General features: G+C 39.3%; 9 protein-coding genes across 9 annotated transcripts; 4 read left to right on the forward strand and 5 right to left on the reverse strand.

Moving 5' to 3' along the window:
• Positions 1-5727: 5727 nt before the first annotated feature.
• Positions 5728-6277, reverse strand: BDF20DRAFT_888559 (uncharacterized protein; the record flags this gene model as incomplete). The annotated part of the gene is made up of 3 exons (XM_053082079.1): positions 5728-5907; positions 6007-6106; positions 6182-6277. Coding segments are annotated over 2 exons (240 nt in total), but the record flags the coding sequence as incomplete, so codon positions are not given.
• A 271-nt stretch (positions 6278-6548) lies between these two features.
• Positions 6549-7642, forward strand: BDF20DRAFT_922302 (uncharacterized protein; the record flags this gene model as incomplete). The annotated part of the gene is made up of 2 exons (XM_053084672.1): positions 6549-6986; positions 7047-7642. Coding segments are annotated over 2 exons (837 nt in total), but the record flags the coding sequence as incomplete, so codon positions are not given.
• Positions 7586-8299, forward strand: BDF20DRAFT_825922 (uncharacterized protein; the record flags this gene model as incomplete). Its single annotated transcript, XM_053078017.1, has 1 exon — positions 7586-8299. A coding segment is annotated over one exon (714 nt), but the record flags the coding sequence as incomplete, so codon positions are not given.
• Positions 8300-8376: 77 nt separating this feature from the next.
• BDF20DRAFT_95387 (uncharacterized protein) lies at positions 8377-8875 on the reverse strand. Its single transcript, XM_053084900.1, has one exon. It carries the CDS (start codon positions 8703-8705, stop codon positions 8454-8456), a length of 252 nt encoding a protein of 83 aa, XP_052932623.1. The 5' UTR covers positions 8706-8875; the 3' UTR covers positions 8377-8453.
• A 374-nt stretch (positions 8876-9249) lies between these two features.
• BDF20DRAFT_825754 (transporter) lies at positions 9250-10598 on the forward strand (the record flags this gene model as incomplete). Its single annotated transcript, XM_053077998.1, has 4 exons — positions 9250-9407; positions 9479-9863; positions 9948-10334; positions 10404-10598. The coding sequence occupies 4 exons, from the start codon at positions 9250-9252 to the stop codon at positions 10596-10598; spliced, it is 1125 nt and encodes a 374-aa protein (XP_052932624.1).
• A 1160-nt stretch (positions 10599-11758) lies between these two features.
• BDF20DRAFT_826413 (uncharacterized protein) lies at positions 11759-12407 on the reverse strand (the record flags this gene model as incomplete). Its single annotated transcript, XM_053078073.1, has 2 exons — positions 11759-11917; positions 12213-12407. Coding segments are annotated over 2 exons (354 nt in total), but the record flags the coding sequence as incomplete, so codon positions are not given.
• Positions 12408-14322: 1915 nt separating this feature from the next.
• Positions 14323-15294, forward strand: BDF20DRAFT_838365 (uncharacterized protein; the record flags this gene model as incomplete). Its single annotated transcript, XM_053079151.1, has 5 exons — positions 14323-14537; positions 14694-14742; positions 14781-14959; positions 15070-15154; positions 15229-15294. The coding sequence occupies 5 exons, from the start codon at positions 14323-14325 to the stop codon at positions 15292-15294; spliced, it is 594 nt and encodes a 197-aa protein (XP_052932626.1).
• A 472-nt stretch (positions 15295-15766) lies between these two features.
• BDF20DRAFT_838366 (uncharacterized protein) lies at positions 15767-16933 on the reverse strand (the record flags this gene model as incomplete). Its single annotated transcript, XM_053079152.1, has 1 exon — positions 15767-16933. One exon carries the CDS (start codon positions 16931-16933, stop codon positions 15767-15769), a length of 1167 nt encoding a protein of 388 aa, XP_052932627.1.
• A 1662-nt stretch (positions 16934-18595) lies between these two features.
• Positions 18596-21261, reverse strand: BDF20DRAFT_888616 (heat shock protein 90-1; the record flags this gene model as incomplete). The annotated part of the gene is made up of 3 exons (XM_053082080.1): positions 18596-18785; positions 18868-21099; positions 21175-21261. 2 exons carry the CDS (start codon positions 21259-21261, stop codon positions 19087-19089), a joined length of 2100 nt encoding a protein of 699 aa, XP_052932628.1. The 3' UTR covers positions 18596-18785; positions 18868-19086.
• Between the last annotated feature and the right edge of the window lie 118 nt (positions 21262-21379).

Here is a 21379-nt window from a genome sequence, read left to right on the forward strand (position 1 = left end):
ACTTTGTGGGTTGGAGGTGATATTATTACGGACTTCAAAGAACTCAATGAGGGCAGTCTTTAATAAATCCACAAATATATCGTTAGACAGCAGCAAATGGTTGAAGCGCCATACCCCGGGTCCTACGTCCAAACGATCGGGTGACAGGTCAGCCATCATGAGGACATGGTCTGTCCAAGCGCTAGGTAGGTACCGTTGAGTTCTGTTAAGGACTCGTGGGGTAATACTTCGGTGACAGAAGAAATAATCGATGGTACTGCGAGTGACACCACGCTGGAAAGTAGGAATGCTTGCAGAGAAGCAGTTATCATAATAATGAGTGAGGTGACGATACCATTCATGAAAACTAGGATTGGTTGAAGTGGTTGATAGAGAAGCTAGCGACATATTAAAATCGCCAACAATAAAACTGACATATGGAGCCTCCTTTGTAAAAAACGGTTGTGACATCAAGGAGGCGAGGAAAGGCATTCTATCATGGGTAGTTGCTGGAACGTAAATATTAGTTATAGAGCATATAAAATTACGGGTAACTGTATCGATGATGGTCGCTTGTAAACAGCGTTCATCGAAAGTGACAATTTCATCTGTTAACAATAACGTCGGGTTTAAACAGATAATGGCACAATACTTAGAGAGTAGGATTGCACACTGGGGAAAGAGGAAGGAATGGAAATATTTGATTTGATCGATTGTGAGGTGGTCTTGTGAATGATATGCGGATACTTCTTGGAGACATAAAATGTCAACAGACAAAGCAGGGGAACGTAAATGGGATATATATTGTTTCTGGGTATATTTGTTAGCATCCTTGAAAATGCTGCGAGCATTTAAGGATGCGACGCGTATTGGTCGATTATTCATTGCCCTCCTGGGCGGTCATGACTATATTGGGAGGAGTGGTATCCGCATCTATTATCAGATCCATATCATCGGTGTGAGCAGGAGTTAAACGACTATGAAGGGGTGTAGTTGCCGAACTAGTGTTGGCATCGGAAGGCGCAGGTGTTGCAGGCTCGTCTAGAGCCATACTGGCAGCAACAGTGATACTGGCATATTTTGAGCCGGCAGTACCAGTGGGTGTATTGAATGGAGACAAAGTATGATCTACAGAAGCCTTAGCGGTCGTTGATCGGGTAGCATATCGTTTTGCCTTTTTCGGGATGATAAGGCCAGACTCATCATTGATGGTAGAGGAATGTGTAGGGCTATCGGTGGGGCGTTCTTTATGGGTGAGTTCACTCAGGACTTCATATTCGGCAATGGCGTCAGTATCACTTTGCTCATTAACGTTTAAAACAGGAACGGGGACGTCTGCCATGCGGCAATTTCGGCGAATATGACCCTTGCGATGACATTTATAGCAGGTCAAATTTTGCAAAGCAGGACAGTCTTTACGAACGTGCCCGGCTTGGCGACAGTAGTAGCAGACAGGAGGTGCGCCTTTCCAGCTGGCAGGGGCTAACGTATCCCATTCAGACAAGAACAGTTTACGGTCCAATGGTTGTACGGGGGAAGGGTCATCGTCATCTCTACCGCTGGTGTCAAGCAAGATGGAAAGTTCGCCCTCAAAGAAACCTCGATTGGTAAGCATCTTGATCTGGCACACCTTGCCATAAATGGCCATAGATTTCTTAAGCTTACTTATCAAGGTTGCTTCATCCTCAAATTGAAAGAGGGTGAGGTTGACACGCGTGAAAGTGGTATCAACCTTATCTACGAAGCGGCTGGCTTTGTAGGTGACATGCTCAACAGTTACGCCATGCGAAATGGCTTTGGTGTTGGCATCATCGGACTTGAACTTTGTTGCAATAATTAAATCGGAAAGGGGACGTGTACTACGTAAAGAGATAGGATTAAATCCCCCAAGGACAGGGCCAAGCTGATCAGTGATCAATCTATACGCGTCGGTATAATGATCAAAAATTTTAGAAGGAAACTTGAAGATAACCGACCCACTCGTAAGAGTTGAGTGGACGATCGACGTGATTTGTTGTGAACGCAAATAAGCAGCCACGTCAGGTGCCTCGTAAAGCAGCTTAGCAACGAAACGTTCACGTTGGCCATCATGAACCTTTTTTAATGGCGCCGGGATACGGCTGGCGCTTTTCCGAGCAGTTACAGTTGCCCAGGTAGCCTCAGAAGATGAGGATGCAACACTCATTGTCAAATGGGTTGAGATGGTGTTGGCAAAAGTGGTTACGGGTTAGGAGGGGTATGTCGCGATTTGATTGGTGGATTTAGTTGAAAAACAAAATACACGGAAGAGAGCTTTTGGGGACTTTCATACTGTTTGCTTCAGACGAACAGAAATAATTAGATTTTGGAAATACCATAAATACTTTTTAGATTTTGATAATTTTAGTTTGATATGAATTTTTTAGAATCTGAACTCAGGGCCAAAAACATCTTTTTAACAAGACCTACATGTCTGATTGATATCACTCCTTTACACATCCCTACAGTGTAAGTTGTAATATATTCATAGAGTAACGAAAAGGCCGAATGCTTACTGTTTCGTCCTTATTTACTCAACTCACAATTCGATAACAATTTAGGTAATTTCTGGTAAGTGCGTCTGAATCCATGATAAAATTTATCTAAAATATGTAAATAGTTTTTCTCATAAATATACTCCATTTTTCCAAAGTTGCATTTCCGATTTTAATCGAAAAAAAACTGGGTCAAAAAACTTGTATGAATACTTTTAAACAAGGATTTTTATTCTGACATTTTTTAAAGCCCAATGGACACGAGATACTAAAGCTTATCTAAATTGCCCGGGGCAGTTCGATTTTTTGAGAATAGGGCGATACATAGTGTCGGTCAGGGTGCCGTGGTGGGCGAAAAAGCATACTATCTAAATGGGGTAGGGGGAAGGGGCTAAACTAATCATTATAATTGTAATTGGTAGGCTAAGACTTTGGGCGCGGTTCGGGATCTTGCTTAATTAAGTCTGGGCGGGCACCGCAATTATTCATAACTTGTTTAAACACCAACACCGACCGAGAACCACCTTGATAGCGGCATTAAAAAACGCTAGGAAGCAGAGAGAAAGGGATCAAAGCTGAAAAAATATCAGCGGCGTACAGGAATCGAACCAACAATCATTGGTTTGGAAAGCCAAGGTGCTAACTACCTCCACCGGGGGTCTGTATGAATACGATTAAAATAGATTTTATTGACAAAATATTTTTAAACCCAATGGGCACACAGATAAACTACATATCAAAATTGCCCTGGGCAGAACAAAAAATGGAATAAGAATTAAAAAACCCTTAAAGGTGCAAGGGGAAAAAAGGCAGTGGTTCTTGAAGCAGACTAGGAGATAATGGGATCCTCAAGTATTGGTGGTTGTGGGCGCATAGAGCCAATCTAGGAAAAGCTGTCCTAATGTTTCTGACGGGGTGGGAGGCATTTTCTCATGTTGAAGGTAATCGACTTCAAAAAGTAGCAGTTGGACAATTGGCCAGACTATGCTCCAGTTGACGAGAGCATTGGCGCGCTGTTTTATTGGTCGGGTTGGAAGCTGGTTCAACAGGTGAGAAATGGGATCAGAGATGTCGTGTGGCAGCTGTAGACGGTTGTGCATATTGAGGCATTCGATGGCATGGTCTTTCGTGAGAGTGCGTGATGGGTGATGCAGGCAATGGGCGGAATAGTTGTTTGGAAGCCAGCCCAGCCTATATCTAAGGCAGCGACTACGTTCAATAAAAGGCATGGGAAGCCAAAGAATAGGGTCAAGAGAGATGGTTGGACGGCAGCATTTAATCAGTTTCGAGTGAGGCGCGGAGCGTGCTGCATTGAGATTATCTTGACGGTATGCATCGATGGCCTGTCGTAGCGTTCGGCTATCGTTGATCGACGGGTTGCACTTCCAGATTGGATTCGCCATTGACAGTTGGTACCATAGGGAGCGACTATCAGCTCGGGTGATATGGGGTAGAAGACAGTGAAGTAGAGCATTTTCAGGCAGTCGGTACGATCGTAGCAGAAATTTTGCCTGAAGAATGTGCAGTCTTTCTCGTATCGTCGGGAACTTCAATAGGTGGAGCATAATAGTCACTGAGGAGGTGGAGGAACCACCAAAGAGTCGACGGATGCAGGTTTTCTGGGCCTTTTCCATGTGGTCGATAACTGACTTTTTGTACTTGACGAGAGCAAGGCCGTATTCCAGTTGAGGGCGGACAATTTGAGCATAGAAACGAGCAGCGAGCAGTCGACTAAAACCATTGGGGTTGACACCTATCGCAGTCAGTTGATTCAGAGTTTGGAGAGCCTTCAGTGCGTTCTGGGTTGCTAATTGCTTATCATCGATAAGACCACCAGGCTTAAAGGGGACACCCAAATACGGAAAAGTGGAGGCGTGCGGTATCACTTGATCATAGAGTTTGTAAGTCGCTTCACCAATAGTGCTGTCCAAGATCACACATTTTTGGGGGTTCCATCTGAATCCCAGCTCAAAGCTGTAACGTTCACATTGGCTAAGTAGGTTGCACATTTCGTCTTGAGAGGCTATCAGGACAACATCATCGGCATATAGGAGGCAGTTAAGTGCAGAGGCAAGCTGTAGAGGACTAGAGTTGTCGGAAATTTCCTTTGTTCTCAATGTTCGTGGTAATCCATTGATGTACTGCGAGTACAGAAACGGGGAGAGAATGGAACCTTGCAATACACCAGTAGCTGGATGGAAACGGAAGGAAGTTGCATTTTGGAGTAAGACTTCGATCTGCACTTCATCAAACAAATTCCGAAGAAGAGCTACTAATGGTCGAGGCGTGACGGGGTCCAACATATTCCATATTACATTGCGGTCTACGGTATCGTATGCAGATTTTATATCTAAGAAGGCGAGGACTGGCTGGGTGCGGTACTCCCGGCGAAAGATGTTACAGATTTCAGCAAGACATAATGCTTGGTCTAAAGATCCACGTGCTTCTCGGAAGCCGCCTTGAGCAATATCAATGGGTGGACTATTTTCTTGGAGAGGATCCTTAAGACAGCGCTCTAAGATCTTACGGAAGGTAGACGTCAAACTAATTGGCCGGTAGTTGGTAGGGTCCGTAGTGTTGCCTTTCTTGTAGATAGGGACCACTTGAGCAATACGCCAGGACGATGGGGGTATACGCCCAGGTCCAGCAAAGAGTAAACAGTGCTGTGAGAATTGGTGCTAAGTCCGTAATCAAGGGTGTCAGCATTTCGCGTCGGACATGATCGATTCCAGGAGCTTTGCGGTTGGGCAGAGACTTGATGGCTACTGTGACATCTTCGATGGTGATTGGGCATTCCTCGACAAAGCCTGCCGGTGGAATTGGGATCTGTGAGGAAGTAGTTGTTGAAGGAGGGGGCAAAAAGCGGCCTGAATAGGTTGTTTCCAAAGAGGCGGCCATAATGTCAGCTGCATGCTTCGGCCCTTCCGCTGTCGTGAACGTAGGTTTCAAAGCTCTACTTTTCCGTATTTTGCTAAATCGAGATATAGCTTTGCTGTATTCACACGTGTCCATTTGGTGGCAGAATTGCTGCCAGGTTTCACGGTCTGTATGAATACAGTGTTTTAACTGCTTTTTCAGACTTTTCACAAATTTATTGGACACTATTAAATCTTAATTTAGACAACTTTCATTTATTTTACGATGAAGCGGTATATCATTCTTGGACGATTTCGCTGATAATCAATTATCCAATATCATCCAAGCAGCATTAAGGATGGCGTACAAGCTAGTCCTAAAAATGAGTCTTCATAGTAAGGAAGTCGCTAAGAAAACTCTTATTGGCGTGACTTTGCAATAGGACGAGCTACAAAAAGCTTGACAACTTTTTCGTCAAATGACGATGTGTTATAAGACCCAACCAGATGTTCGTCAGTGCCTTTTCCGGAACTTTGCCCAATGATAAAGACGTGTCTTTCTTTTCTCGCGTTTTGTTGTCAAAGTTAAATTATAATGAAGAGGTTCTTTTAAACGAGAATAAGATCCCTTCTTTTCCGTATTTCGCTTTTTTTGTAACTTACAGCTCTATTCATGTACAAAAGTTTCATTATACAGAAGATTAGATCTATTAAAGAAAAGCATAAGAAACAGGTTAAAAGGAACCCATTTGGTAAAATGCTTGATAATTGTAGGAGAACCGTCAGATCAAGATATAAGGATTCTGATATTTGTTGCAACTTTTTAGAACATACCAAGTGTCGAGACTGCTATGAACCAGGTCATTTTGACAAGCGTTATTACAAATGCAAGTATTACAAAGCCGTAAAAGCTGATGATGGTAAGCAATAAACCTAAATCTATCTTACACACAGCACTTAATTGCTTGTGAGTAACCTCCTTAAAGTTGGTAGCAGTGGCAAAAAGAGAAAACAGAGTGACCAAGTGAAAGAGAAGAAGAAAGCAGTTAAACGGAAAAAGACCACCGCACAAGCTGCAAAGTGCCTCAGCTGTGGACAAGATGGCCATACCACTGCTCGTTCGCCGCAATGCCTCAAACACACGCCTTCGAAAGAAGAACTCATTTCATCTGTTCTTAGTGATGATGCTACTGTATTCACAAGAAAGCTTCCCATCGACAGTGCGGTGTTACCAACCTTCCGCGAGAAATTCAGAGAAAGAGTCATTTCGTGCTGCAATGACATTAGGGCTATTGTGTTTCGTTCGCAACTATTTGTTAACGCTTATCTCATCCATAATAAGAAAGACACACCAAAAGAAATTTTCACCCAACAGTTCTGGTATTCGGTTGGACAACTTGTAACAGGTAAAACAGTAACCAACAAGAAAGCAATAAATGATTCCATGAAAAACTTCTATAAGCAGTTCAAAGAGAAGCATCCAGCTGTCGAAGTAAGTTATAGCTTCACCAAAGGCTATAGCCAATGCTTGACAGAAGCTTGTAAAGAGCTCAGCATCACATATACAAACAGCATTGTTGAGCTTTTTGAGCAGCGAATGCTCAAATATCTATACTATACCTTGCAGAATATGTTCCCGGTAAGGATTAACTTTACATTAAACCAAACAGCAGCAAACTCAATATTCTTTTCTCTTTAGAGCATGGTAAAGCGCGATGTTGACGAAATCGCAACAAAATACTGCTATCAAGTGATTTGCAAAGGCGAACCCGAATGGCCTGGTAAAGTCAAGTTAAGCAGTGATGACAAATTAAGAATAGATAATTTGTGCAAGAACTTTGCAGACCTTGTGGAGGAAAAGGTTACGCTTTTATCATTGGCGGCCGATCCGGTCAAATTTGTCAAGCCCTTGTGGTTTATCCAAGACTACTACGAAGAAGAGCATTCTAATTATCTTGCCTACGATGTTCGTAGATTACCACTACCTCATCGCTTCTTCCCTTTTCCAACTCCCTCAGTATCATGGCGCTTCATTACCATCAGCATAAACGCCCTTACTCCTTTTTTATTTCCTGGAAGACTTGTGAAGGGTTATTAGAATCAACTTGAACAATTTTGTAAAGTGTTCAACTTCAAAAAGTTAGGCTTCAGAAGGTAAAGTAAATAGCACTCTGCTAAAATACTCTGTTCTCAAGATTATTCTTTCACTTATATCATAGTATTGCTGAGTTAAAGACAAACACAAGTATGCTCTTCAGGAATCTCATTCGATCTGATGGCTTCACTGTAGACTTCCTATTTAGTCGTAAGAAGAAACCAAAAGAAGACGCCATCATTGATCATCATGACTTGACGTTGGAAGACTTCTCCTATGAAGAAATCACGACAAACTACAGACCCACATTTGTTGATCCTGGCCGAAAGACCGTATTTACAGCAGCAATCGGGTTAGAAACAAACAGACATGAGATACGGCGCTGCTCGACAAAAGAATATTATCACATGACGGGTAGTACTCGTGTCAATGCAGAATTAGAAAGGAAAAAGGCCGGTTGTACGATAAAAGCGATAGAAAGCAATATACCGAGTAGTAAAACAGGCTCGCCTGAAAAGTATAAGAGATATACTATTTACATACTACAACATTTAGAGATCCTGTTCTCATTCTATGGGCCACGTATGGGTGAAACAAGGTTCCGTCTGCATCAAGGCAGACAGCGTGCTGCAGACATGATGGTGAACATGCTCGTCGATGGAGGGATCAAATACGACAAAGAATTACGGAAGAAAAGAAAGGAGGAACAGATGAAATGGCCAAAGAAGAAGGGCAAAATTAAGCATAAAAAAAGAAGAAAGAAGACGAAACAGAAAGTGAAAGTAGAACAGGAAGAAGAGAAGGTGAAGGAGAGCCGGGAAGAAGAAGAGAGAGAGAGCGATAACCACGTTCGGTAAGTCTTGTAGCGATTAACTGTCCACTGAGTTTGTGTATACTCACTCTATTGTCTTCCTTCAACAGACGATGGGCCCCTGAGAAATTCAGGCTGAGTGATCGCAAAAAAGTTCCTCTGGTTGTATTTGGTGACGGCATGTTCAATAAATCCGCCGTTCATCTAAAAGGCCTTAGAACTGGTATCGTTGGTGTTCTGTGGCGTGCATTGAAGCGAAGAGAGACTGCTGGTGATCTCCTTGCCGTTACAATTGATGAATACTTGACATCACGCATATGCAATTGTTGTCGCTCAGACACATTGAAAGCATTAGACACCGTGCGTGGCTGTAGTATCCTTGTTTGCAAAACCTGTAAGATACTATGGAACCGCGATGTCAATGCAGCAAAAAACATGATGGCCATCAGCATTTCGGTATGGAAAGACAAGGAACGTCCTATGGAGTTCAGCCGGAAGACAACTTCTTAGTCTTTTGATATTTATTATCGCCAGAACGAAACTGGCTTGATATTTACAGGTAAATGTCTCCATTTTAGTGTAGTTCGATCTTCAAACTCTAACTCAATCGTCTCAAAATTTGGTCATTCCAGTTATTTTTAACCTGTGTCTAAACCCGCAGTTAAAAAAACTGTAAGTTTCATTACATTTCGTTCGTTTTAATTTTTTTTATTCTTCAAATTTTACAGTCTTCTTACAAACTCGACATGAGCGTAAAGCAGATGAACGCTGACGATGTACTTAACCTAGAAACAATAGTCGATCATGAAATAGGGCCAGAAAATGAAATACAATTACTGAAAAAGTTCAAAAGATTTCAGCAAATGTATCTGATAGTCTACCTTACAGTGATGGGTATATACATTGATATAGTTCTCTGTGTTATCGATAGCATGATTAGATGTGCTGAGTTGTACAATTCAAACTGAATATGACATAACCATAAAAACGACGATAATGTTGTTAATAGGTGCCGACTGGCTTCAAGGACCTTACTTGTATAAATTATATAATGATTATGGTCTCAGTTTGACAGAAATAGCCATGTTGTTTCTGACAGGATTTGTAAGCGGCGCATTTGCTGGTACAGCAGTTGGCGGACTAGCAGATACATGGTTAGTTACAATTACTGGACGCACATAATGGCTTGAATTACTTATATACCTTAACTATGCTGGTGATTTAGGGGCCGTAAACGTGTTTGCATTGTCTTCTGTTTTACGATGATTATTGCACTTCTGCTACGTTTAATTAATATTTACCCGCTACTGTTCATATCACATTTACTATCTGGTTTAGCTACCGCGCTCATGTATAGTGTATTTGAGTCCTGGTATGTTTCTGAGCATACCAGCCGTGGATTTCCTGCTGATTGGAGAGCTCGTACATTTGCTCTCAGTACTTTGCTCAACAGTATCGTTGCGATTTTCGCAGGCGTAATTGCTAATGAATTAGTAGGCCTTTGGGGTTTTCGTGCTCCGTACATCGGATCAATACTCATGGTCTCAACTGTGGCAGTTATGGTGCTTTCGACGTGGACAGAAAATTATGGCAGAAATGTTCAATCGAATGTAATTTAATAAGAAGAAAACGGCTAAAGAATACAAAATCAAATCTCTGACAACCGCTTTCTTCTCTCGTTATGCGATATATAGATGCAAAATGACAACCTTTTGAAAACTTTGAAGACGGGACTACGAACGATGCTGAGCAGCAAAAATATCGTTGTTCTTGGATTAGCACAAACCTTATTCGAATGCTCCATGTACATATTCGTGCTTCTCTATACGCCAGCTTTCGAAAACGTGATATTTAACAACATTGGCCAAATACCCGCAGATGGATTGAATCTAGGCTATCTATTTTCCACAATGATGATGGCTGTCATGGTTGGCTCTTTGCTTTTTCAAATTGTTGAACTGGAGATAAAAAAAGGACCCAACAGAACATTTGCAAAATTTTCGGAAGAGAAATTACTGATAGTGGCACTTGCAGCAGCGTCTATTTCATTTATATTGATGGCACGCTACGGTGAGACTTCGGTAATATATAGAGAATACTATGAGCTGTAACGAGAAGTGTTCAACCATATTGATATATGAAATTTATAGATCACAACTTTGCTGATTGCATATCATGTATTTGAATGTACAACTGGTTTGTACTACCCATCTATTGCCTCCCTAAAAGCGGAAGCTATTCCAGAAGAAACAAGAGCAGCCGTGATGACATTAATAAGAATTCCTATGAATCTTGGTGTAGGCTTTATCTTGTATCATGTAGGTAGTAATAATAATAGAAGGTAACAGCAATGTTTGGTTTTTTTTTATACAGTGTATGACCTTTTCAATGTTAGGTGGACGACGTTTCAAATTCAATGCTATTCGCTATTTGTGGTATGATGACCTCCATTGGTGCCCTATTTGTCATCATTTTCTATCAGCGATAATGGTAAAATTGAATGACAGTATAGCCCAATCAAATACCACCAGCATACTATAATTCTTGATGATTTTTATTTCTCGCTTCAAAGGGGCTTTTAAAATTGTATGTTCATACAATCACCACGACGCGAGCTATTTCTCTAACTTTTCAATTGTATATTAGAGTTTGATGTATCAGTCTGCTAGCTTTACTTAAAACTGTCAAAGTTCCTAAATGAAATGGATTGGTATTTATTACAAGATAATTTTTTTTCGGGTCGCCCAGAATGTACATCATCGAGAAATTTGAAAAATAGAAAAACTATGCTGCAAATAAATAGATATCCTTTCGCGAAATTTGTATTATACCCAGAAGTAAAATAGCAGTTGTTCATATTGAGTTGAATCGGAAAAGAGTAGAAACCTACTATCAACTGCATTTTTAACTCCATTTGGCTTTTGTTGGAAAATTGTCCGTATTTGCTACTTTCAGGAAGCTCACTTTCCGGATGTAATGGATTGTGCGCCTTCAAAAACCATTGATTTTGCAGGCCCTCCCATCCTAACATCTGCAAGTTCAGTTTCCAAATGGCAATCGAGGTATGTAGATAGTTAGAATATCTGGTAAAAGTGAAAGAATTCAAGATTTATAATAACATAATGATAAAGTAAGAAAGGGAGTGGTATAAAACAATATGAATGGTATCAATTAGTCAATAAACTGCTATCGTTTGTTTAGACCGGCACACAAATAAGTTGAAGGACCTCTTCTACAATTTCAGACGGTACCTTAGAACTCATATCCTCTTGTTCCATTTCATCGTCTGTAGCACTGATTGCTAGAATATGTAGACGATGGCTGAATACTTTCCCTGCAGCAATTGAAACAAGATCAGGTGTGAGAAAGCTGCTTTCGAATAACGTAGCCAAAGATCTAGTGGGAGGAGGGGGGGGGTAAAGAATGAGAAAATGTTAGTTTTGCAATAAAGAGATTGCATACACTCCTGGTCTCTGGGAGGATATGTATTAAATATTTAAATACGTTACTTCAAAACTATAACAAGGTCCTGGCTGCATCGAGCAGTAAGTCCACCTTTCACAAGAGGATGAGTGCGTATGCCGACAACAATATCCCTAATGTAGCGATTAATATCAATACTGACGTGCACTCTATTGGCCTTTTCTGAGAGAGCCTTGATTTCCTATTCATAGAAAAAAAATGGACGAAGGATGTATGGGCTACTACTTGCAATACTGATCATCCAACTTCTAATTTGATGTAAATAGTACTGAAAAAGGTTTTACCTCATACTTCATCAATGCAAATCTTCTGTTGTTGATGGATTTTGAAATAGTGCTCGACTGGGGCGGATAAGAAAACATATTCTCTTCAAAGCTGTAACTGACAAAGAATCTATCCATCTATTTATGCATATAGAGGAAATTGTCAGGCTATGGGATACAGTATGGCTCACATTTGCAATCATGACAACGTACCAACTGTGATGATATTGCTAATCGATTGTATCCATGAGGCAATACTGCAATAATCAGGAAAAAAGGTTTTGGAATATTGTATCTCACGTTTGCTATTCTTAGTTCCTTTGCAACAATCAATTCCAGTAATAATGCTTGCACAGATTCATGAGAATTATTTAATTCTTGAACAATGACAGCTGAAGCTATTCTTGTGGGCAATGTATTTGATATTGTCCAGTAACCTTTTTCTTTTCTACTATGGCTCAATAATTCTTTTTGCGAGATAGAATTAGCGTAAATAGAGGGCGTGGATGGATGGCCACGGTTCACGTGAAAGGGTGGCCTACTATCTCTCTTTTTCAAATTGAAGTCTATAGGATTGACAAGTGGGCTATAAGAAGAGCTGTACTCATCATTGTTATTACCAGAAGAAAACTACATTAAAAAAAGAGATATTTTTAAATTCTGCACTTCTACGCTGATTGTAATGAAATGATGGCCACTCATGGTTACTTTAACACTTGTTTTTTTGCTATATAGTCTATGTGAACTGTCTGGTTGTGATTTATCGGAGCCATTTGAGTTAATTGTATGCAATGAATGGCTAGGTATTTGTATAGATGAACTCTGTGCTGGAGTGTAAGTTTTATTATTCTGGTTATTAGCAGCAGTATCAACGTTTTCTTTTAAATTGAATAGTGTATCAATCAAATCTGCTCTTGTTTGCTCAGGTGTGCAAGTTGTTGTTACTGTAGTAAGCCCAAATATACAACGACTGATCTATTCAAATAACTATTGTTATGATATAATTCAACGCCTTCTTCAAGATTATGAAAGCTTTTACTTGAGTCGCCATCTGTGAAATCTCGTTTACACGATTGGGGGGTGCTGTCAAAACTAAGTGTTTATTTCGTCCAGAAATGAGACACAATAAAATAGAGATAAACAAATCATGATTGAAAGCAAAGCCAGCTTGCTTTTTAAGAATCGCCATTCGATTCCTAATCCACACTCTGTTCCCTTCTGACATATCAACAAAGCGAAGAATTAAGCTGCAACAAAAGGTAAAATCCCTTTTTTTTTGATTTCATATTCTGTATTAAAAGAAAATTAACACAAGGTCCGCACACCCAATATCTAAATATATAATCGAACAAACACAACACGTCCTCATTGATTCTCAGTTGTTTACGCCCCTTTATCTCAATGTAGTCATCACAGCTATGAGATGGCCCAAACGACTGGTGTAAAGACCCTTAGATTTCTGGAACTTCAACACTTGAATCATAAATACAAAACAAAAGAACATTCTTTGAGGCGGCAATTTCTTTGACCTCTCAAATTTATACATTTTACGCGAGAGCTTTCCAGAATCCCTTTAATACACCTTCAGACAGGTTTAAAAAAACAAAACATCTAAAGATATGCCAACAACAGGCTTATCTCGCAGGTACAACGGATGCAATCCTTAATAGAATCAGCATTTTACAACAGCTCATCAATTAACTGGAATCACAGTATTAATGTTGTGCCTTCTTCTGGAAACTTTATCTCATGGTTGTTTCTCTACTAGCTGTTTTTTCATCTTTTCCTAATTCAATGTATAAAAGAAAAACCATGAATAAGAACAACCAGATATAAAATTGCTTTCCTCTCTCATTGACTATTTAAGTGTTGATCTGCATTCACTGTACAAAATTCATGAGCAAATGGATCTGGTAACAACAACAAACATAATAATTAAGCATTGCATTTTATTGATAACTATTTAAAAGAAAATACATTGGAGGAGCACGAGATTTCAATCTTATTTAAGCTACACAACGAAAGTCTCAATGTTCAAGACCAACGAAGCCCTTTCGGTTAAACTGAAAAAGAGGAAGGGAAGTGAAGACCGTATTGATAGGGGTTATGGAAGCTACTTACGACATTATTGACGGCGAATGGCGGACATAGGCATTTTGGTGGCGTTGAAGGTAGCCGGATTACGATAAAATATGATAAAAGGCGAGCCAAAGGTGTTATCAGGTTGGCTCAATAATTGAAATGAAACGAGTGGATGAAAAGACAATGAATGATATAAAATAAGGGGAATGGAGAATGACAGGCATTGATGTTTGTGTATGCTATGTATGTGATTGCAATGAACCGGAGAGGGTTGACTCAAGGAACAGAAGGAGATAAAACTCATCGAAACACATACACCTTTCATCAAAACGGCCATACCACTAATATTCTGTCATTACTTATCCTACATCTGCCGAAATCAAGACAAGCTCCTTATGTCCACACTTTAAAAACGGCGCAGATCAAATGGAAGATTTCTAATAGAGGACAGATTGCGTTAGGCGTTGAATATTACTATTTGAGTTAAGATAATGAGTATCATAATATTATGGTAAGATGCCGCACATCTTTAGTCCTTGGTATTGCTCTGCCCGTGTTTTATGCATGGATATACCCTATCACAAACTTATGTACATGAATTTTGGCAAACAGACCTGATAGATATGGGCTGTTAAATAAGGAATATGAAGGTAGATTTTCGGTAAGTATCAAGTTAAAATAAGTTGCCCAAACTTGAAGCTAGTTGATCATTACTCCTCCTTTATCAGACTAACGAGTAACTTCAATAGTCATACCTCTGTACCATTTGAACTCTGCTTCAAATCCATAAGGAAAGATACACCTGTTAACTCCAAACACCCGTCTATATTCTCTATACGAGTAAATACTTCTCATGAGATCAGCATTAATGCAAATTTGTATGTATGGATGACACTAACAACGAGCAAATCTGAAATAATTGAACAAACTCTTGTTGTAGTCTGCAAATAGTCAATAACACTAAGTAGCTTAATCTTGGTCACTACAGACTTAATTGTGAAAGCTCATTACGATTATCATTTGCATTATTGAGGGATATAATGGTAGCCATAGGCTTAAAAGTCTCGTTACTGGTAAAAAAATTCTTTTAGTATTTGCTCAAGTATCTAATTGGTAACTATAAATGAGTCTATGACCATGAAGTTAGCGTCAATTATTCTTTGGAAAGAGGAATAGAACGTATAAACATGGTGATGGTGAAACAGAATATTAATATTGACATGGCAGATAGGCGAAATTGAAACTCGAACAATTAAGTAAGAATCCATAATAGGGCTTTTGCAATTTTCTCTTTGCTGTGCCATAGTTTATCACATAGCGCATTAACGATATTGTTATCGCTTGCTAGTAGATGATAGTATAGCCTGATACCAATAATGCGTGATTTTGAAAATTATTCTACAAAAGCGACATAAGTATTGCTGTAAGATTCTGCTGAAGGGTGAACTATGCCCCATTGAGTCAAAGATTCCATTTAAATTCATAGAACAAAGAATCCGCAGCTTTTTAAATGATATATGAATTTATTGTATATATAATGTACAAATTACATGGAACAAGTATTAAGTTAAAATAAAGTTAGGATGATCTATTTACAAACAAATTATACATATGCAGGATATTGTGCATTAAACAATATAAACAAAAGAATAAATAGTGAAAAAAAACCAGTATAATATTGAAATCTAAATCATGTCTTCATCTTCATCACGATCACTATGGCTACTGGAACTGGCACGTTCCCATTCCTTTTGCTTAAAGTCATCTAATCTTTCCAGCATGGTTTCTGCTCGCTTCACCAGAGCCTTACGTTCGTTTCTGATACTCTCATCTCCCTCTGAATCAATAGCATCCAACTTCAACAATATCTTCATGATTTGGTCTTCATAACCCAAAAATTGACGATTCTCAGCAGACGAAGCACTAAGAGTATCAGGCAAAGTCGTACGAGTATAATCTACCACATTTGAAAAATCTAGAGTTGTATGGTGAAGAATATGGTCCTCATGTTTCTGACGAATTTCATTGAGCTCTTCTTCAATTTGATTCAAGGCTTCGTATTTAGCAAGCTTAGCAGGATCTTCTTCAGGAAATTGTGTAAAGCCACGTTCCTCATTAGAGCTATTTAAATCATCGCTCATATCAGTATTACCGAGGTATTCTTGTTGTGATGACTCAATACTGCTTTCTTCATGATCATCAATATGATCTATAGCCATTTCTATGATGCCATCGTCTTCAGCATGTACTTCCTTGTCATCATCCTGTTCTTGAGAATGGGTGGACTGACTATCATCATCTAACTGTCTGGCTTTTTCGCGAATATGATCAATAAAATCATCAAATAAAATTGTATCTTTATCGGTGACTTCCTCAGATGCTCGATCATCCTCGCGGGTGTCAGTGCTTTCTTGCTCTTTCTGCAGTTGTGTGTTTGGGTACTGTTGCTTGACAGAATTCATACCAAACAGGAGGTTCAAAAGCGGATCAGTCTTTTTTTCTTCTTGCTGCTCTAGTTCTTTTTGACGTTGTTGACAGAGAGCAGCATAATAGGCTTCCTCTTGCTGTTGTCTTCTTCTTATTGCTTCTTGTTCACGCTTAATGGCAGTATAATAAGCTTGAAGCTCTTGTTCTTGACGACGGCGTAGCAGCAAAATATTCCTAATGCGTTCTTCTTCTTGTTGCTGTTGCAGTCTTCTTCGTCTTTCTTTTTCTTGACGTACGGCAGCTTGAAGAATGGCTTGTTGTTGTTGCTCATTTAGTATGGCGGATAGATAGTTGTCCATCATTGAGTATGGACGACGTTGATGATAGCAGGAGGGAATTTGTTGTTCAAAGTAGATAGGGTACATGATTGTTTTAAAGTAATAATACCGTTCAAAATGGGAAAAGTTAATGTGATTTAACGAATTCAAAACGTAAGTTAAAAAGACAAAGGTATTTCCTTGAAACTGCTGTCAATGGAGGCATATTTAATCTAATTTAACAGAAGGTTCGCGCATTTGCTCGATTTCTCTAATTGCTCAGCTCTGGCTTAGAAATTCGACCTTCGGTTAGCCAACCAATCAGATTTCCTATGATTACGGTAGCTTTTCTGGAATTTGCTCAAGCCTACTGGAATAAAAAAGATTTCCCAAGGCTTTACAAAAAAAAAGATCTACACTTTTCAAATTGATTGGCAGCCAGTAAGTATAGCGAACAATGCAGTCAAAAAAAAAACCTAGAATAAAAATTACCTGCATTCCTTAGGTTTAGCAAAATAGTTAACCACTGTTCGCTTTGAGGTAAATACGAGAAACTTTAGCGGGTCTTTATGCCCTCTTATATAAAGATTGATGATTTTAGCGGCCATGTGGTGCTACGATGAAAAATATCGCAGTTGTTATAAACTAACACTTGATTGATTGTTCGATATCTAACAGGCCATGAATAAGAGCACGTAGTGCCAGTATGCTATTATTCCTTGGATATTTACTCTTGAGGCTCGAAACTCGATAATCATGAGCAAACTTAACTGGCTTTGCTTTTCTTAAAATTCAAGTGCTTTCTAAATTTGTTTCCCTAATTTTACAAAGACCTTTGAGTTCGGTATTATTCTTTGCTCATTGAACCATCACAAAAAACTATTGCAGACATTTTATCTTTATCAGCATACTGATGTATTATATTGCTTTTCAAGATTGTAAAGTTATAGCAGTTTACTATAATTGGATGATTACTTTAGCTCTATATGGTGATCAACATTATAACTTCGTCTGCTGACCATTCATCTCGTTTATTCTTGTTATACTTACGGAACCATTTACCATAACGACATACAGTTATCCAAATAAGACAAAAGGCTACAGTATGTCGGTTGACAACCATAAATATCTATTGTCTGGATATTCTCGGCTTGCTACGACTGCGTTTCATATCACAGCTCACTTACGAGGATCGATTTGCTTTTACACTAAAAGTAAAGTTGACATTGAAGTGAATCAGAAAGCAGGTAATAGTGCTTGGACGCTTATAAAAAAGACACTAAATATATACAATGTTACAGTTAAAGAATGTAGCTGTCAAATGTTGGCTTTCAGCTAAAGGGAAAAGCTTGCATTTTTTAAGATGATGGGTCAGTTTGTCGTCATCTGCAATACCAGCCAGGGCTTTCAACAGCCTTTGTTATTTCTCTTATTGTGGTTGTGGTACTGCTTCCATTTGTAAATTTTTTAAGGAAAAGAATCTACCCTTCACGACAATTGTTGTAGTTGGCACTAAAAAAATCGGGTTGAAAAATTGTCACTACTACTGTATACTATTATTGAAGTTCTTTGTCTATGAGACATACAGAGGTTTTATAATTGAAGCACTTGAAGTGTTCTTCATAAATTTAGTGATGCAGCGTAAATTGATCTGTAAATGCTACTCAGGCTTAACTGCTGAGCTATAACACCCATTAAGGCCGTAGACCGATGGATAACATCGTATCCGTTTGCATTTCATGCCTACGACCTTCGAACTCTACATCTTGATGGAAGCTTATTGGGCAGTTACAACTGCCCTCCGGAAACGCATTATCCTTGCTTTCCTGAATCGAAGCTGACAGATACTTTCTAAACGAATTATTTAATTCCATGACAACCAACACCGTTCCGGAAAGGTTGGGTTACATTGTTATCTATCTATGAGAACATTATTGGCATAATGCCGAACCAAAATAAGGTATAAATAGCAAGGCATCATGAAGTTTGGCAAATTACCAAGTATAACCTATCCAGATAATTTACCCACAACAATTTAAAAGGCTTTAACACAAGGCATTTTCAGTGGCTCATGCAGAGAGAATATATCTTTTATTACAAACTATTTGCAATAGTTTAACAAACTAGAATCTAATTTGAAAATGTAATTATAAATGAAAAGGGATATGAATGCTAGAAAGGATTAAAACACTGGATAAATACATATATGAAGATAAATAAAAAAGTGATATATACAGAAGGAAGAAATTAAATCAGCTGGTTTAATCAACCTCTTCCATCTTGGAGGTTTCAGAAACTTCCTCGGCAGGGGCTTCAGTACTTTCAGCAGGAGCTTCTTCAAGTTCTTCCTCGTCGATACTGAGACCAAGAGAAACCATACGATTAATACGAGTAGCGAAAGAGCTGGGGTCGTCCAAAGAGAAACCAGATGTCAAGAGAGAGGTCTCGAATAATAAGGTAACAAGATCCTTGACAGTGCGGTCGTTGGCGTCAGCACTAGCCTTCTCCTTAAGAGCCTTGATGATGGGATGAGTAGGATTGAGTTCGAAAGTCTTTTTAGAAGCCATGTAGCTGGACATTGAAGAATCACGAAGAGCTTGGGCCTTCATGATACGTTCCATGTTAGCGGACCAACCGAATTGACCAGTAGTCAAGACGCAAGGGGAGTCAGTTAAGATTTGAGAAAGAACGACCTTCTCAATCTTGTCACCGAGAATGTCTTTTACAGTCTTACAGAGACCTTCGTATTCCTTTTTCTCTTCTTCACGAGCTTTCTTTTCTTCTTCATCTTCTTCAATTTCGGCACCTTCCTTGGTAATGCATACTAACTTCTTGTCCTCATATTCTCTTAACTGAGTGATAGCATATTCGTCAATAGGATCGGTCATCAAAAGAACTTCAATACCCTTCTTCTTAAAACCTTCGAGGAATGGAGAGTTTTCAACAGCAGTACGGGATTCACCAGTGATATAATAAATGTTCTTTTGCTTTTCACCCATACGTGTGACATAATCCTTGAAAGAGGTCATTTCATCACCAGACTTGGTGGAATAGAAGCGCAACAATTCAGCAAGCTTGGCACGGTTCTGAGAATCTTCATGGATACCAAGTTTGAGATTCTTGCTGAAGGCTTCATAGAACTTGTCAAATTGTTCTTTGTCTTCAGCAATTTCTTGGAACATTTCAAGGCATTTCTTGACAAGATTCTTACGAATGACCTTCAATATCTTATTTTGTTGAAGCATCTCACGAGAAATATTGAGAGGAAGATCTTCAGAATCCACAACACCCTTAACGAAACCGAGCCATTCAGGGATCAACTCTTCACAGTCATCCATGATGAAGACACGACGGACATAAAGCTTGATGTTGTTTCTCTTCTTCTTGCTCTCGAACAAATCAAAGGGAGCACGTTTAGGAACAAAGAGGATAGCACGGAATTCTAATTGACCTTCAACGGAGAAGTGTTTGACAGCTAAATGATCTTCCCAATCGTTGGTAAGGGCTTTGTAGAATTCAGCATATTCTTCTGGCTTGACATCTTCAGGATTACGAGTCCAAAGAGGCTTGGTCTTGTTGAGCTCTTCGTTTTCAGTGACCTTTTCCTTGATGGTCTTCTTCTTTTGTTCCTTCTTTTCATCTTCATCGGTAACTTCTTCAATCTTGGCACCTTCAGTGGTAACTTCTTCAGCTTCGTCATCAGAAACTTCCTTTTCAATTTCCTTTTCAACAACCAATTGGATAGGATAAGAGATGAATTCAGAGTGCTTCTTAACAATATCCTTAATTCTGCGTTCTTCGAGGTATTCCAATTGATCTTCCTTCAAGAAAAGACGCATTTCAGTACCACGACCCAAAGAAGGATTTACTGTATCTCGGGTAATAGTGAAAGAGCCACCAGCAGCAGATTCCCAGATATATTGTTCATCATCATTATGCTTGGTGATAACCTGAACCTTGTCAGCAACAAGGTAAGCAGAGTAAAAACCAACACCGAATTGACCAATCATTGAGATATCGGCACCAGAGGAAAGGGCTTCCATGAAGGCCTTAGTGCCAGACTTGGCAATAGTACCCAAATTGTTAACCAAATCGGCCTTGGTCATACCAACACCTGTATCACGAATAGACAGAATGTTATGTTCTTTATCGGGAATGACGCGGATATAAAGATCCTTGCCAGATTCGAGAACGGATGGGTCAGTCAAAGATTGATAACGAATCTTGTCCAAGGCATCAGAGGCATTAGAGATCAATTCACGCAAAAAGATTTCCTATTAAAATGGGTGATAAGAAAAGTAGTATTAGCAACATCCTTCTTTGCATGGCTAATGGCAAGTTGTAAATACCTTATTGGAATAGAAAGTGTTAATGATCAAGCTCATTAACTGAGAGATTTCAGCTTGGAATGAGAAAGTTTCAGTTTCGGCGCTCATGCTGGTCTATTGCTTTTCCTTAGCTTGATAGTATAAGAAGAAACTAACAAAGAGTTTGATACTTCAGTACTTATTACATATTTATACATATCATATGAACTCCGCTGTTGAAATTCAG

Source organism: Mycotypha africana (assembly GCF_025528875.1).
Source record: "Mycotypha africana strain NRRL 2978 chromosome Unknown BDF20scaffold_10, whole genome shotgun sequence".
Taxonomy (NCBI): domain Eukaryota; kingdom Fungi; phylum Mucoromycota; class Mucoromycetes; order Mucorales; family Mycotyphaceae; genus Mycotypha; species Mycotypha africana.